General features: G+C 35.6%; 2 protein-coding genes across 2 annotated transcripts; one reads left to right on the top strand and one right to left on the bottom strand.

The window, feature by feature from the left end:
* Nucleotides 1-3,411: 3,411 nt before the first annotated feature.
* Nucleotides 3,412-5,324, top strand: LOC125479649 (bidirectional sugar transporter SWEET5-like). Its single transcript, XM_048589276.1, has 6 exons — nucleotides 3,412-3,454; nucleotides 3,854-3,890; nucleotides 3,993-4,209; nucleotides 4,482-4,643; nucleotides 4,917-5,036; nucleotides 5,193-5,324. The coding sequence occupies exons 1-6, from the start codon at nucleotides 3,412-3,414 to the stop codon at nucleotides 5,322-5,324; spliced, it is 711 nt and encodes a 236-aa protein (XP_048445233.1).
* Nucleotides 5,325-7,581: 2,257 nt separating this feature from the next.
* Nucleotides 7,582-11,363, bottom strand: LOC125479838 (serine/threonine-protein kinase STY13-like). Its single transcript, XM_048589903.1, has 6 exons — nucleotides 10,850-11,363; nucleotides 9,841-9,962; nucleotides 8,950-9,146; nucleotides 8,638-8,812; nucleotides 8,222-8,356; nucleotides 7,582-8,127 (listed from the first exon to the last, which is right to left on the bottom strand). Exons 1-6 carry the CDS (start codon nucleotides 11,193-11,195, stop codon nucleotides 7,921-7,923), a joined length of 1,182 nt encoding a protein of 393 aa, XP_048445860.1. The 5' UTR covers nucleotides 11,196-11,363; the 3' UTR covers nucleotides 7,582-7,920.
* Nucleotides 11,364-18,705: the final 7,342 nt, after the last annotated feature.

Here is an 18,705-nt window from a genome sequence, read left to right as displayed (position 1 = left end):
TAAACAAAAGCTAAAGAAATTAGATTTTGCTCATCAACGAATTGGATTTTCTTAAAACGATGTTTGTATAATCAAACTTGTACAAGACATGAGTTTGCTAAACAAATTGCTTATTATTTCTAAATTTTGTATTGTGAGCTTGTGATTAAGTAAGGCATTAAAATACTAATTGTATGAAAGATAAGTTAAGAGGGTGAAAATTTTATTATCACCTCATGCTCAGATCACATCACACCCTAAACTCTTAGTCTAATTAGTAGCTAGGGTACATTATTTTGTGATTTGGCTCATCAAAATACTAACGCCAAACAGGTTTTGGTTTCCAATTGGTGGCGGAAAAAGCGAAAAGGATTGTGCATAGTTAGTTCCCATAAGAATTGAAATCGATTTTCTTTTTAATCACATGCGGTACTGTTCACTTTAACGAAAAATCACATTTTTACAGTAAAAAATCAATCAGGGTACTATTCACTTTACCCTTTATCTTGTCATTATCATTAAAACTCAAAGTTTTCAAGCCTTTTTTTATTAGTTTTCCTTATATATTTTCAGGATAATGCTAAGAAGATTTTTTTTTTATTGGTGACATATCTTTTAATTTGCAAATTTAATATAAACATTAGTCTACTTAGCAGTTAGCATTCCTCGTATTCTGGAGAACTACGTTCCAGCTGACCATGTTATTACCCATAATTAAATTATGATTTCAACCACCAGAATCTATCCTATACATCAATTGATTTTGTCATGACACCGACATATATCAAAAAAAAAAAAAAATCAATCGAGGAGGTTGAGTAATGCAAGCTTTTTAGCCCAACTTAGTCCGGGAAACAATAATTAAATTGTGGTAGTTGGGGAATTAGATACATCTTACTTTTGTTCAAAAAATAAAAAATAAACATCTTACTATTAACTTTTAATCTAGTTTATTAATAATGTTTCTCAAGTAGTCATATTTAATCACGCAGGATGTATCAAAACTTTAAATCATCCGGGTACAGCACATGCATGACAGTGGGTTGATAATTACATGCAAAAATGAAAAGTTTGACAAGGATCAATAGAAAAAATTGTATATCACACTACTATGTTTGTTTCCAAAACCAGAAGGTTGATTAAAATGTAAAGCTTAAAAACCAAGAGTTCGAGCCCAGAAAATAAATACAGTGTAGATCGCGAGAATGTGGGTGTGCCACTATTAGAAGCTGATAGTAGACGGATTTCAGGTACTAGAAAATTGCATCTAATTGACTCCTAATCAAAACATTGTGTAATTGAGTGGGGAGGCTCAACTTTGAGTTCTTTTTGCCTTGAATGCTAAGGACTTCAATTTTTCTTGTATTGTAGGAAACTAAGTCACAAAATGATTCAAAGAGAGAAATTGTATTGAAAGACATAGTTATAACGAGAGGAACTTGAAAATGAGAAGCTACATAACAAGATCGAAAGCAAATTAAATCAAGAGCTTTGCCAAAGAAGGCTTGCCTTGAATTTTGAGAGAGAGAGCTTAGAGAAGATATGGTACGTCTTCATGGAAACTACTTGATTCGACAGAGACTTGGAGAAGGAGTGGTACTTCTTCTCTTTGAAATGCTTTGAGGAAAGCTTGCTTTCTTTTAGAGGTTTCTCTTTGAGGGACTTCGAGAGATTTGCTCATAGGGGGCTTTTGTGAGAGAGATTGAATAATCTTGATTTTTATTGAAGTTGTTGGGGCTTTCTCCCTTGCCCATACTCTTCCTTGTATAGTGCTCCATGATGCCCTAGGTCTTCATCAAAATATCTTCAGATTGTGGCTACAATGCAATGCAAAGCTCTCACATTAACAAGATTTTTCACCACACAATGACTATTATGCCTGTAATTATCCACAAGACCTTAAGGCCATAAATCAATCTTAAACTGTCTGATAACATGACAAACGGGTCTTATAGAATTCATGTGAATTGTCAAATTGTAGTCCAAGCACCAAGTATATAAGGTTCTGTTAGGGCCGATGGACATTTGATTAGTGACATTTAGCCTCTATTTTATGGAAAAATGTTCTAGGTTCAAATTTTACAGACAAGAGCTTGTTATAGTTTTTACTTTTGAAAAAGCAGGTAGGATTAATTAACATACCAACTAATTAATTAACATTATGTATCCTTGATTAAGGGGAAAGAATAGAAGTCAGACAGACTCGTAAGTAACACATTGTGCATGTATACCAACCAATTAACATTTAGCGTAGACGTGGTAACTATGTTCTATCTAAATGTTAAAAGTATGGTCCAAATTTGGATTCCGAGAACAGAAAAAATTTATGCACGTTGATATTGAAAATGAAAAACCGACATGAAGTTAGAGTAGGATTATTTCTCCTCCAAATTCTCATTCCCTTCTCTTACAATTGATTTGAACGTTCACGATTAAATCACGTCAACATTTTGTGTTGACTTTTTTGTAGAGAGAGAAAGCCAAAGAGGAAAGTGAAAAAGGATGGGAGAAAAGTAGAAGAGATTTGGAAGGAAGAGAATCCTATTACCATGAAGCCTTTTTTGTAGAGAGAGAAAGCCAAAGAGAAAAGTGAGAGAGGAGGGGAGAAAAATAGAAGAGCTTTTTTGTAGAGAGAGAAAGCCATAGAGGAAAGTGAGGGAGGAGGGGAGAAAAGTAGAAGAGATTTGGAGCGCGTGTGACCGTTTGACTTCACACGTGAGACAACCTGCTTTGATACCAAGAAAAAAGTTGATGTTCCACCATAAAACCAATTGGCAATATGGGGAGTACCCTAACCTATTATAAGCATGTGCAAGGTCTTTTCTCTCATCAATGTGAGATTTATTCTCAACGCAAATTTTCAAACCTAACACGTGGACAACACAACAAGGTGAAGTGGAGCGCGTGTGACTGTTTGACTTCACATGTAGGACAACCTGCTCTGATACCATGAAGAAAGTTGAGATTCCACCATAAAGTCAATTGGCAATATGAGAAGTAGCCCAACCTCTTACAAGCCCATGCAAAATGTCTCCTCTCATCAATGTGAGATTTATTCTAAACATATACTCTACCTGAAATAGGGGGTTTTGTGTTTTCCCTTTTTTGTGGAACCTTAATCCATGGCCACTATACACTATATGGAAAACGGATATACAGTGAGAAGATGAATCGCCACTCATACCACTCCTAATTCAACGGTGAATTATCCAGAACCGTTAATTAATTAACAAAAGAAAATATTAATTGCTGTTGATTAGAAAACTAACGACGAAAAATTTAGTCAAGAGATTTAGAGACCCCTCCAGTTTTAGTGGACCAAAACTTCATGCATCCATTCATATAGGATAGCCAGGTTGACCCTTTAAATAATCAAGATTTGGATTCATTAAGATGTTTAGTAATTAAAGGTAGCACTCTTTAAACGTATAAATGGTGGACACAGGTTTAGTCAGAACGGTTATTGGCATTATCGGTCAGTGAAATTTTGGTCAGCGTTGTGTTTTACCTCTTACTTGTACAATTTTCATTTTGTCATTTTTGCGTTATCAATCGTGACGTATCGAGTTCATTGCATGGGACGACCTGACAAAGAATCAAAGATGCATGCATATATTGTATGTATTATTTGAAAGAAATACATCGGAAATGTTCTCTACATTTTGATAACACTGTTTATATTACGTGCCCATCTAAAAATAATAATCAGGTTGATTTTTGTCTGAATGTGTTATCTTCTGACAAAAAATTATCCAAACATAATCTTCTTTAAATCTAGGTTAAGTTCTTCGAGTATTTCTTTTCTTTTACATTTTTTTCAAGTAAATCCTACATCTCTAATGGTTTTCTTGTTCCATTTATCCCTTGTATCCAGGAAATATCATCTCTTTGATCATGTTTCTCTCCCCAATGTAATTCTCTCTCTCTCTCTCTCTCTCTCTCTCTCTTAATTCTTTGAAATAACAAAACTAATTAATATATAACTGTGTTGATTAATGAATTAAACATCGCAGACCAACATTTTATAGAATAGTAAAGCAAAAAACAGTATCAGATTTCAAGCCGGATCCCTACGTTGTAACATTGCTGAATTGTGCCTTATGGGTCTTCTACGGCATGCCCTTTGTCCATCCTGACAGCATTCTTGTGGTATCAATCAATGGCGCTGGAGTTGTCATCGAACTAGTCTACATTCTCCTCTTCCTCATCTTTTCTCTAGGCTCACAACGCGTAAGTATGTATTGCAATGTGTAGCTTTTACGTACAATAAAAAATTGACGCACTTGTTGATATGCTCCCGAATATAGGCAGCTTTTACGTATAATGATACGATTCACCTCTATTTAAAAGCATACTAACAATGAGTTAGTTTTGTGTACCAAAATGTTATGTTGTTAAATTAATTAATTGAGTATTAATACTTCTTTGTTATTCAAGTTATCTTCTTTGTTATTGCGGTAAAACTTATAACCTAATTTTTCTTTCCTTTTCTTGGATTTCAGCTAAAGATCTTTAAAGCACTTGTGGTTGAAGTTATCTTCTTTGTTATTGTGGTTTTGGTTACCATGTACATTTTCCATACAACTAGACACCGGTCTTTGGTAGTTGGAATCATCTGCATTATCTTCAACATCCTTATGTATTTATCACCCTTGACAGTCATGGTATGTATATATATTTTTCTATTAATTACTAAGCACCCTCAATTAATATTGAATCTCATCATTAGAGAAAAACTTAAGTAGAGTAGAAAGGTTGTGATGGTGTTCGGTGATAATTGCATTACATAAGACCGGACCATAGCCTAATACAATGAGACCCGTTACTTTGTGAGAGTGTGCGATTATTGTTGCCCTACCCAAGTTTCTCTCCACTTCGTTGATCTATGAGTAAATAAATTACATATATTTGTGTATTTTTCTTCTGCTGACTGGCAGCGTATGGTGATCAAGACAAAGAGCGTGAAGTATATGCCATTTTACCTGTCACTTGCCAACTTCTTCAATGGAGTTGTTTGGCTGGTCTACTCACTCCTTAAATTCGATGCCAATATTCTGGTAATTTTATAAACCAAATTAAGTTTCAACGCATATTAATTGACGATATAAGCGCCAAGTAATAAATCAAAGAACTTCTCCTATACAAATATATAAAAAAAGAATCAAAACCTTATATTTAAGTTTCTAACATATTTGTTTGAATAACTTTGGTAGATTCCAAACGGTTTGGGAACGATTTCCGGCGCAGTCCAGCTCATTTTGTACGCCACCTTCTACAGAACCACTCAATGGGAAGACGACGATAATGACAGGCCGCGGTCGGAGGTCCAAGTGTCTAATGTTTAGAAAGAAATTAATTGACAAACAACAACAAAGTTTTGTCCCATTAAATAGGTCGGTTGTTTAGAGAGAAACTAGTTGACATGCATCAATATTTGTTTTTTGTTTTATTTTTTATGGCCAACCAGTTTAGTTCTTGAACCATTTCCTCAATTTTTGTAGGTCTTTGCCTGAATTGTATGTTGTAAGTTAGTCATGAGATAGATATATTACTGCTGTAATTAACTGTATCAGTTGAGGTAATCAATGTCATTTGCATAGTAGCGGTTCTATTAATTTGAACCCTCAAATTAGCTCAGTTGATGCTTCCTTTTTTAAATAAGTTTTATCCAATTTTTGTTCTTCAGAAAAACTAAAACACAAGCTTTTGTGCTCCATAATTATATATAACGGTTGTACATCGCAACTTGAAATTGTTAGGATCCATTTGGCAATGTTTTAAGATAACTAAAAATGTTTCAAACAGTTGTTTCAAATAATATCTTTCAATGAGTCATTTAAATGTTCTTTTTTTTTTTGTGGTAATCTTGAGATGTCATAGCTCCATGCGTCAAAGGCCTGTAACATGAAGACTACCCCATCTATTTTTGGCTCGTTTAGGAATGCTTTCTAGAGGTGCTTCTCCATAAACCATGTTGAATGTATTGAACTGAGAAAAGAAAAAAATGAAGAGAGAGAGAGAGAGAGAGAGAGAGAGAGAGAGAGCTGTATATATAGCCTGTATTATCACAACTGTATATTCTTCTTAGAATTACACTGATCTCTCATACCCTATTTTGTACAAAGAGTAGTTGCTTAACTCCAAAGCAATGCTGTTAGAGTAACTAACTTGATAATTAACCAACTAATCTCCACCATTCATCTTAGAAACAATCTCAACCATACAGCTGTTAATTATCAGAAGTTATCGCAAAAAATTATGTGAATGTTTTGAGGATTTTTTTATGTTGGCCACTAAACTGTTACACCCTAAAGCAATGCTGTTAGAGTAACAAACTCGATAATTAACTAACTAATCTCCACCATTCATCTTAGAAACATTCTCAAGTCTCAACCATACCGTTGTTATCAGGAGTTACTGTATTCACAAAAAATTATGTGAATGTTTTGAGGATTTTTTATTGTTGGCCACTAAACACACTTGAGGTAGGCCTGCCAACACTTGTGAGTTCATACAAATGACGATATAAAAAGATAGTAAAAATAACATTTTTTTTTTTATTTTTATAAGAAAATTTAGAATGTGCTTTGAAATAAGACCACTCTTATTGTTTTTTACCCCCACTCCAATTCTAATCAAGCATTGTCCTTGATAAATTTTGCTTGGTTTCTGGGAAGCAAATAAGTTATGAAAAATCTAGAATTTATTGTCCTGCTAATATTAATCGTGGAATGGCTTTTGTTCTTAGTCGCGTTTGTGGTTCCCCTCTAACTGATGAATTGGGGAAGTATTTGGGAGTTCCGCTCATTCATTTTCGCATCACAAAAACACCTACAGAGGCCTGGTAGAGATGGCTCAAACTCAACTTTCTACTTGGAAGGTGAATTCAGTATCTCTTGCTAGTCGGGCCATTCTTGTTCAGTCTGTCACCTTCGCTATCCCAATATATACTATGCAGATAGTGAAATTACCATCTACCGTTTGTGATCAACTTGACAGGTTGAATAAGAACTTCGTCTGGGGCTCCACTCAATCCAAAAATGAAGTCAACTTGCTTAAAAGAAGCTAAGTTTTTGCCTTCCGAAGTATCCGGGTGGGCTTGGCTTGACAAACATGAGTTTGGGATCATTGTCTGGCCTGGTGCAGATCATTCTATATGCAACCTTCTACCAGACCACCAATTGGGAAGAGGAAGAAAAACCAATAAAACAAGTTCAACTCTGATATTTAGAAGAAATGATACAGATTAGAGAGCTTCTTGCTTCAATATTCTTTATCTTTTTGTAGGACCAACTAATTCTTGAGCTTTTTATTCATTTATTCCATTATTTGTTCTCAAATTTTGAATAAATTGTAAATTGTAATTTGCAATGTTGGTTATATAAAAAGATCTATTTCTCAATTCATTGTGCTGATTTTTTTTTTCTTTGTTTTTTTTTGGGACAAACACTTTCCTGCAGTCAATTACCAAAATAATTCATCAAAGGAGCACACACCAGAAACTAAGGGCGACCTCAAGTCAACAAGACTCCCCGCTTTGTGAGGGTCTTGAAGAATGTCTATCGTACACAATGTCAGTCAAATTAAATAGATACAGAAACATGGTTAATTAAATCATAAATTCATGACAATATAACTAGTATATAATGGATCTTACAAGGAGCTGGTAGTGCCAGTCAAATTAATACACATTCGTTTAAGGAAAAGGAAAAAAAAATGGGAACAATATTAAATAAAAGCTTTACATCCTCCAAGATAATAAGAGAAATAGCATTGCTCGTCAAACGTATACCCAGAAGCCATTACCCACCACTACCTTTCTGTTCATCTCCTTTTGATTTTCCAGATATCTTTTCTTCTGTTTGCTATCTTAAGTACAAATTGGGCTCTTTTGATATTAAAAACAATCATATCCCAACTGGTATTTCAATGAATAAATCTTCACGGTCCTCTTTTCTTTCGAAAGCAAAGACAGCCCTGAGACTGATCTTGAGGGATCATACCTCCGCCTTTCGATGTGTCGATCGCCTCTAACATTGTGACTACCTCATCCATCTCCGGCCGCTTGTCTGGGTTCGCATCCCAGCATCGCTTCATTACGTTTGCAAGCGCACTTGGACAACATCTTGGTATCTCCGGTCTCAAATTCTGTAATTGCAGAGAGGCGTAAATGAAAGGATTAATTTCAAGTGACACAAAAATGACAACTTGGGCGTATGGTTGAGAGAGGAGAATGGTTAACCTGGCGAACCACAGCTGAAGTCACTTCCGAGAAACTAAGGTCAGGATATGGCATATCACAGCAATATATTTCCCATAAACAGATGCCGAAACTGTACACATCACATTTCCTGTTATACGGGTTGCCATTGAGGACCTGTCACCCATCCATTTGGCAAGTCATTAAGCATACAGTAAACAATTCTTTTATTGTATGCTTCCTATCTCACATAAATATTAGCAAAACTGCCCCCGTTACGTCAAGCGAAACAGGGTTTGGAAATGCCAAAGTTTCATTTTCATGCAATGAGAGAATCGTATTAAAACTACATGCGCATACACACGTGATTACCGACTCCCTAAGATTCAAGAAACGTAGCTGGTAAGGTGGTGAAGTCGTAGCCAGAATAATTTTAGCTACTAAAGTAGACCAAATACCTCAGGAGCCATGTAACCTAGTGTGCCAGTCTCCCCAGTCATGTCATTGGGATTTGAAGCTTCAACACGAGCAACACCAAAATCAGCAATCTTGACCGCACGAGTCTTGTCCAGAAGCATGTTCTCTGTCTTTACATCTCTGTGGACAATCTTCTGTGAGTGTAGGTAGCTCAACCTATAAAGTACAGCACAAGTAAGTCTAAGTGCTTGGCTTGACAATAACGCAGCCTGAAGCTCACTCTTTATCTACTAAATTACAATGCTCTAAGAAAAAGGGAAATTAATAGTAGCATAAGAACTGAAAAGGGATACCCTCTAGCAAGATCTAGTGCCAGCTGGACAACGACTTTAAAAGCTAACTTCCTTCTCCTATTCTTTATGAGGTACGATTTTAGAGCACCCCCAGGAAGATATTCCACAACGACACAACAGATATTAGTTGGCATGCCAATTTGACCATTTTCGGTCTGTATTTGTAGATCTGATGAACCCATTGTCGCCCCAATAAACTGGACATCAACAGATCAGAAGTTTAGCGAGATTCAATCTATAATACAAACTACTAGAAAGCAATTGCAATGTGTATCATATCTCTGGAAATCAAAAGATAATCACAAACATTTTATGCGTGCATTTAATGTACTGAAGCAGCATTAAGGTTTTGAACTTCTTGTAGCCTGTTAAATAGCACGGCAAATTGTCGTATGTATGATGTCTGGACAAAAGAAAATGTAGCATGTATTCACTACTGCGCAGATATTTAAAAAATCATCACTTAACTTATTTGCTACCTGATATTGCTAAGTAAATTCTGAAAATTCATGATACAAAAACTAATGCTTCTACCTCACTCAGGTGGTGAGAGATGCAACCGAAGGATACCAAAGAAAAGGAAGGCAACTGTCTCGGGTACGGTTGCAACCTTAGGCTGTGATAAATCAAGGAGGATAACGGTACGCTGACTGGAGAACAATTGTATAACTAGGAATTAGAAACCTCTGCGTGGTCCGTGGGTGGCCTATGGATAACCGCAGAAAAACCAACCCTAGTGAAGTGACATAGTGAATGTCTTTAATGTTGCATATGCTAGAGGCTTTCTTAAAACAAAGACATTCGGGTGTTGATATTCATAAAAGTTAGAAGAATCGATCAAATCCAAATGACACTTCCGAAAATTCTTAAACAAGAGAGGTGGAAAGTTACCTTAGTAACATTAGGATGATCTAGTTTATGCCAGACAGCAACTTCTTGAGTAAACGCTGCCCTTAGAGAAGCAATCTCGGAGTCTGTCCTGTGACCCTCTTCACCCCAGTCAAGCAATTTAACTGGCATTAAAAAATGGAGCCGTCATTATAAGGGTAAAATTTGCAACCCGATTGTGTATCATCACGAACCAACAAAACGAAAAAAGGAAGAGAAGAATACAAAGAACCGAAAAGGTCATAATTTGGTTGGATTAGAAGATGATGACGACAGCAACTACAATAATGTGGTGACAAATAAGGAGTTTCGCTAACATAAATACGTATGGATGAACATTTTTCCTATTTGGTTGTTGAATAAGTTTCAACTAACAGGTGGGGAACTCACATGAAAGTCAGGAATACAGCAACATTATCCAAGTTGTTGCTCTCAACAGAAAATTCAACACAAACCCGTGTAAGAGTCACGGACTCCATAAAAGTACAATTACAGTGGACAATCGGCAACCTTCATTGCAGTCCATTGAATATGTGCATTTGGAATTTTGCCACACACACACACACATATATATATAATACCTAAATGTATATAAACAATAAAGTAAGAAACTTGTAGTGACTTGCAAGATCAACCACAAAGTTCAACTAATCCAACATTTAAACTGACTAAACAAAGTGAATAATTGCAAGACAACACCATAATCAACCTTACTTTTGTGTTTAAACTACATTTTACAGTAGAAAACCCAAAAGTGGAAATTAACTAAGATCTTCAATTATCTCCCAAAATTCAATTAAAGTAAAGTAAAAAACCAAATGGGTTTTGCTAAAAACATCCATAATACACTGCAGAAAAAAATACAACAAAAAGATAACATTGTAAGAAAGGGGTATCGAAAATTGAAAGAAAAAGATTGAATTTTTGGGGAGAAAATCACAAAAGTGAGGAACTTGACAACTTCTAAAGGACCCCAAATGAAAGAAGAGCTAAAATGACAGGAGGGGATTACCGGCGACATCTTGACCGTCGTAGATGCCACGGTGGACGGTGCCGAAGGTGCCACGAGCAATGACGGACTTGATGAGGAGCTTGGAGGGGTCGATCTCCCACTCCTGGCGGTGGCGCCTGGGGATGGAGAGGGTCATGGAGGAAGTGGAGGTGGTGGTTGTGGCGGCGGTTGAATTGGAGTTGGAGGTGGTGGTGAGGTGGATGTTGTTGGAATTGGTTTCAGGATCTCTCATGATCTTGCTCTTCTCCAAAGTCAAGACCCTGTTGAGATGCCTCTCCAGCTGCTCATCCAAGCTCTTCAGATCAATCTGATCTGCCCTCACAAACCCATCTGAGCCTTCCTTCATTTTTTTTTCTTGCTTCAGCTTCTGGTTTTTTCACCCTCAGAAGCTCAGAAATTGAACGAGTTCGGTTCCGTTTTGTTTTGTGTTTTGACTTGGAGGAAATGATGAGTATTGACTATGACTATGAGAGAGAGAGAGAGAGAGAGAGAGAGGAGGAGAGCAATGGGGAGGGGAGGGGAGGGGAGAGGTAACAAATGAAATGAATGAATAAGAAGAGTGGCATGTGACATGTGAGCACATGGTGTTGCCTACAATCAACGTGTGCTTCTGAGTCTTCTGACCCACCCCGGTCTCCTCCCCCCAGGCCCCAACCTCCCCTCCTTCCCCTCTCTCTCTCTCTCTCTCCCCCAACACCTATCCTTTTATTTACATATATTTATTTTAGAGAATTATTGTTGACACTTTAAAATTTTCATTTTATACTCTAAACTTTCTATATTTGGAAAGAAAAATACACTTGTGAGGAGTGTACTTGGCACTCTAAAAATCTCATTATACACTCCTCACAAGTGTATTTTTCTTGCCCTTATTTTTTTTTTTGTTGATAAGTTAATAAAATTCTTGCCCTTTAGTACAACAATCTTAAGTTCGATTATCGTAAAAAAATAAATTTGAATTATATTATCATTATAACATTGTGAGACATAGCTCACTTCTCCACTCATTTAATGTGTATAATATCATTTATTCAAAAAAAAAAAAAAGTCTTGGTCACTATATTTACAGAGAGTTTGTGATTCAAGTTTAGGCTTGAGTTTCCTTTTTTGATATTGCTTGTATTAAAAAAATTACTCTAATCTTTTGAGTAAGGATTTCAAATTTGAGTTATCTGACCAATTTTGTCATGTTATGAATTAGTAATGTTATTAGAAGATTGTTTGATGTCACCACTTAAAATGACATATGTTACATCGCAATCCAAAATAATACATGTTATTTTTTCAGAACTAGATTAGCTAATAAGTAAACAAGAAAAGAGTAGGTACAAAGGATGTTGAATCTTTATATATAATTTGAACATGAAGCAAAACTATTGAGTGAAGTATTTAACCTTATCCAACTTGTAATAATCCCATAAATCTTTAAAAAAATACCAAAGCATGTAATTTTAATATCTTACCGCACTTCTTAATATTTTATTAAATATCACTTGAACCCTTTTATTCTGCCTTTTCTTCCCGGGCAACCAAATTGGATTTTCTTTATAAATAAAAAGTTAGGAGGAGATTTGTTACTCACACATTAGCATCAGGACATACTTACAATGTTAAAAGGGTTTACATGTGGCAGTTAACTGTCAGTTACCATCAATATAGATTTGTATAGAAATTTACAATTCGCGCACCAACTAGAATTGCTGTCAGTGAATTTAAACTTTAATAGAACGACACACAAAGTAAGAGACCCTATCAATTGAACAAACTTTAATAGAACGACACGACACACAAAGTAAGAGACCCTATCAATTGAGCAAACTTTAATAGAACGACACACAAAGTAAGAGACCCTATCAATTGAGCTAATCATCGTTGACTAAATTGGATTTTCTTTTCTTTCTTCTTGAAAAAGCTAGAAAGTTTGGACTATAATTCAAAAGGCGGCTAAAAATAACTAAAATATTAATATTTCATAATTTTAATTTCGTGAACGTATGAAATTGTGATGTGATTAATTAACATAAAGTTTTATTTTTTGGAAAACTCATAAAGTGTATAATTTTCTAAAGGGAAATGTTATTGGCACTCCAAAAATCTCAAGATACACTCCTCACAAGTGTATTTTTCTTTCCTAATATAGAAAGTTTGAAATGTAGAATGAGATTTTTGAAGTGCTAATAACAATTCCCTTTCTAAAATGATCGCTTTTGACATTTGAGGTTTGATTACTCAATTCAATCCAGGTCATCACCAAAAAAGAAACAGAAAAAAAACTAAAGGTGAAAGTTTCTATTGGCGAATTCGAGCCAACCTGCTTGTTTGTCTTTAGTATTCAGATTGATTTTTCCAATGATACGTTGTTTACTTGTTTGTTTGGAGATATTTTTTAATGTGCCGATAACATAGTCTGATATATCAAGTATCACAATGCAAGTGGTTGAATTTTTTTTTTTCAAATATCCATTATTTGTATTATGACACCTAATATCACGGCAAACTGAAAAATCTCTCGTTCGTTTGACGCCTTCGCTTTCACTTTGGAAGATCAAAAATATCATAATCCAAAAAACGTAGAGAGGTTGGGTTCAGAGTGGTTACATGTTCATGAACTCATTGAAGTTGGACCACCAACACCACCAATTGGTACTAATCCAAAAGCTAAATACCAAACATGATTAGAACCGTGTCCTAAATGGGAAGGGTTCTTGCGTAGGATGGATCGTATGCGGCTTTTCCTTTTACGAGAGGATTAGATGACACAAAAATATAATACATGGAAGGTCTCGGTTTTGTTCTTGAATTAAAAATAACGGTTTATGAGGCTTGAATTGAGAACATCTTTTAACAAAGTGAAAATTAAGTGCTGCATAACAAGCGATTAGTTTATGTGTTTATAAGGAGCTTTGTTATTTCTTATTATTTTGTTGTTAAAACAAAAATACTTCTTAAATTAATCTGATACAGCGTTTTTGGTAAAATTCATATATTAAAAGAAACCTAAAATAATCACAATAAGAAATTAAATTTTTGTAATTACGGAAAGATTCCGGACTAAGTGAATTTTGTCTTGTCTAAATTGATAGCCTCCACAATGGGCTCCAGGCTTGCTATTCTACAAAGTGGGACTGGGCCTCATTGTATACCTGCAGAAGCAGTGAATCGGATGTCAGTAGATTGACTCGGCCCAGCCCATTAGGCTGCAAAGAATTGATTATTATTTTTTAATGTTTAGGGGTGTGCTATCCACACACCTCATTTTACTTCTCACACACATTTTGATAATTTATGTTCGTTGATCTTCTTTAATTCATCCGATCAGACGGCCGAAATTTAAAAAGGTGTATGAGAAGTAAAATAGGATGTGTGGATATCACACCCCAATGTTTATGATTGAATGGCATTGGAGAACGAAACTTTAACTTAAATCATATCGGTCATAATTAAATTTTAGACTCATACTTTACGGAATTCAAATTTATAATATTATACATATACTAAAATTGGGTTTCGCATAACATTGTTTTTCACTGTTCGTGAACAGTGAAAGGGCGGAAATGCCCTCGGATTCTCTTGGCTTTACCGTGCTGTTTCTTAGAGCAACTCCAGCGTTGGAGCCCTCCCCCCTGGCAATACACTATTCAATCCACCTAATGAACAGTAATTGCCCTTAATGAACAGTAAGTAGCCCTGGCAATAGGTTTTGCATCTCCACCGTTACACTTCTATAGCCCTGGCAATAGGCAATAAAATATTAATATTTTTTTTATTTATAAAATTAATACAAAATAATTATAAATGTAATATCGGATAAGATTTTTAATCGTTCTCGTTGCGCCACGTGTCATTATCCTAAGTATTATTAAATAATACAAAATAAATAATTATAATACAATTATTGGTGACGGATTTCTGATAAGATTATTAACCAATGACGTCGCGCCACGTGTCATAATCGGTTCACAATCTTTGAGGATAGATTTCCATCAGATTTTAAACGAATGACGGCATGCCACGTGTCATAATCTGTTAACAATCTTTGATGATAGATTTCCATCAGATTTTTAACGAATGACGGCATGCCACGTGGCATTATACAGAACCTAATCCTTTCTGAATCCTCTATATAATCCACCATCCATCTTCACAAATCTCACACCAAAATTCTCAAGATCTCTATCTTTATTCATAATTTCTGCTTCCTTATTCACAAAAATCAGTTTCAATATTCATAGTTTCTGTTTCTTTCTTTCAATGTCTTCTTCTTCTTCCTCAAGGATGATGTGGGAATTGAATCAGGAAGAGGAAGACTTGTTTAACCAATCAGAATCAATGTTCAATCACCAGGGGGTAAGAAATGAGAGGGAAGAAGATGAGGAGCGTCAAATGAGAGATGACGACGTAAGAAGGGGCAGAGCCTCACATTCCCGTCGAGTCATCCAAGCTGCGGCTCAGATCTGCAGGCCCAAGCGTTCCGGAAACCTTGATAGAAGCAGACAACGACGAGGTATGGAACTCTTGGATGATTATTTTGTTCCTAATAGTGCATTCCCTGATACGTACTTTAGACGTCGTTTTAGAATGGAACGACATTTGTTCAACAAAATCATGATTGCTGTTTGCAACCATGATTCTTATTTTGTGCAAAAAAAAGATGCTTTTGGTGCTATGGGTCTACTGCCGGAGCAAAAAATTACTGCTGCCTTGCGGATGCTTGCATATGGAGCATCTGCAGACCAAGTGGATGAGATAACGAGGATGGGGCAATCAACCATTCTTGAGTCCCTGATGAGGTTTTGCGGAGCAATCGAATCTATCTACACCGCTGAGTACCTCCGCAAACCCACACACATGGACTTGGAGCGGCTGTTGAAGAAGGCGGAGATGCGTGGCTTTCCTGGGATGATTGGAAGCATTGATTGTATGCACTGGACGTGGAAAAACTGTCCAAGTGCATGGCAAGGCGCTTACGGGGACAGAAAAGGGGCAAAAAGTATCATTCTGGAGGCGGTGGCATCTTTTGATACATGGATTTGGCACGCCTTTTTCGGGGTCCCGGGAGCTCAAAATGACATCAACGTCCTTGCCCAATCCCCAGTGTTCAACGATGTCCTGCAAGGAAAGGCACCAAAAGTTACATATGAGGTCAACGGACGTATGTACGACGGGCCATACTACCTAGCTGACGGCATCTACCCGCGCTGGTCAACATTTGTCAAAACAGTGCCACGTCCGCGGAGTGCGAAGGAAAAACACTTTGCAAGCTGTCAAGAAGGGTGCAGGAAGGATGTGGAGCGTTGTTTTGGTATCCTCCAAGCTCGCTGGGCGATCGTCAGGGGTGCTGCCAGATTGTTTGATGTAGAGTCGCTTCGATCCATCATGATGACGTGCATCATTCTTCACAACATGATTGTGGAAGATGAGTACGATTATGAAGCTGTTGATGAATATGAGCCAGACCCGATGAACAATTCAAGAACACGTATATATTGTGCTCATGACGCCACCGATGAGCCCGTGCAACATGAGCCATTACAAAGGGATGGACGTTACAATGAAAGGCTCATTCAACGATATACTGCATTTCAAATGCCAGACATGCACAATGCCCGACAAATTGACTTGATAGAGCACCAGTGGGCATTGAAACAAGCTGAAGATAATTAAGTTCATTTTAGTGTGTTATTTTGAATTTGGTATGTTTATGTTATTTTATTTGGTGTGTTTTATTATTTGGTATGTTTATGTAATTTTTTTATGTTTATGTTTATGTAATTCTTAGTATGTTTATGTTTATGTTTATGTAATTCTTAGTATGTTTATGTTTATGTTTATGTAATTTTTTTATGTTTATGTTTATGTAATTCTTAGTATATGTAATCTATGTAAAGGACTTTTAATTAGAACGATGGCCTTTTAATGGACTTTTAACAACATAAATAACTTACCAAATTAATTCTTAATATAAATAACTTACCAAATTAATTTGAATAAATATTCATGAACATGGAAACAACATAAATAATACAAACAATAAATAATAAATTACAACCCAAAGTGATTGGAAAATTATGGGCTCCGATTACAAAAAGTACTCTATTCATCATCACTTAACCAATTTGTGCTGCTAGGATGATCTTCTCTTGCGGTGCTAGAACCACCTTGGCTTGCTATTGTTTCTCTTGCACGCCTCCTTCGCACCACGTCCGCTTTCTCTGACTTCCAAAAAAATTTAGAATTTGGAGACTTCCCTTCTAAAGACATGTTCATAATCTCACGATCTTGTTGAGCCCGTCTTTCTTCTCTAACATGTTCCCTTTCTTGCCTAAGTAGCTCTCTTTCTCTCTCATTAGCATAAAATTCTCTCTCAACAGCTGCTGCTTTTGATGCCTTATCAGCCTTATCAGCCTCATCTTTCGCCAGTTCCCTCGCCAAAGTCAATTCACCTTGGCGAGTAAGTTCTTCCATGAACTTTGCATAATCGTTCTTGGAAGCAGTCCCTTTTCTCTTTGAAGCCTTCTTACCTTGAGGCCTAATTGGAAAACGGGTCGAACCCGACGCTTGTTCAGGGAGGGGCGTTTCGGGCACTTCTTCTGCATCATCTGCTCTCTCATGATCGGGTGTAGAGTGTAGAGGGGTGCTATTCATGTGCACTTCTGGACCGACTGGCACAACTCTAAATTTAGGACAATCTTTGACAATATTCCAACATTCCCACCGGTTGAATGATTTATTTTTGATTTTGGTTTTGGCAGCGTACCAAGCTTGTGCTTGAAGTTCCTACACAATGAAAATAAGTAAGAAGGCTTCAAGTTTAGTAAATAATGAAAATAAGTAACAAATAAATAATTATAATGAAAATAAGTAACTAGCAAATATATACATATATATATATATAAGTAACAAATATAATGAAAATAAGTAACTAGCAAATATATACATATATATATATATATAAGTAACAAATATAATGAAAATAAGTAACAAATAAATAAATATATATATATATATATGTCATGCTAATCATAACAAGCAAATATATATATATATATATATATATATATATATGTCATGTTAATCATAACACGGGGCTAGAGTTCCAAGTTTAGTAAATAATTTTAACCTTAAATATACACATTTTTTTTTCTTAATGTAAGTGATATTATACATTAATTTTAATGAAAATAAGTAACAAATAAATAATACAAACAACATAATTATAATGTAACAAATAAATGTAACAAATAAGTAACAATAACATAATTATAATGTAACAAACAAATAAATAATACAAACAACATAATTATAATGTAACAAACAACATAATTATAATGTAACAAATAAGTAACAATAAATAATAAATTTTGTACGTAACAAATAAATAATACAAACAATAAATAATAAATTATATAGATAACAAATAAATAATACAAACAAATAATTATAATGTAAATTTGGGTATCAAATAAATAATATCTTGTTACCATATCCGAGTAATTTTCCCCACTTCGAATATTATTACTAGCTTGTGCCAAAGCGTCTCTCCACGTACTAAACGATTGGCTAAGTAATTTCCAACGACTGGACATCGATTCTTTGGTTCTTTTCCCACCAATTTTCTCAAGATAATTGGTATGAATAAGACTCCACATTTCTCGCAACTGCATCTCATTACCCGTAAGCGAACTATGAGTAACTTCAACCCAGCTAGTACACAACGCAACATCTTCAATAAGCGACCAATTCGTACCTGCACCAGTGGTCATTTTGTTGAAAAAAAATGGATTCAAACTTTGAGACAAAGAAAGGAATGTGATTGAAAGTAGTTGAGAAAATATGAAATTGTTGTGTAAGGTAGA

The sequence above is a fragment of a genome, unplaced genomic scaffold (genome assembly GCF_019419815.1).
Source record: "Pyrus x bretschneideri cultivar Hongxiangsu unplaced genomic scaffold, Pyrus_bretschneideri_v1 Contig3, whole genome shotgun sequence".
Classification (NCBI taxonomy): domain Eukaryota; kingdom Viridiplantae; phylum Streptophyta; class Magnoliopsida; order Rosales; family Rosaceae; genus Pyrus; species Pyrus x bretschneideri.
Note: the sequence above shows the minus strand (reverse complement) of the source record. Positions and strands in the feature narration are given on the sequence as shown.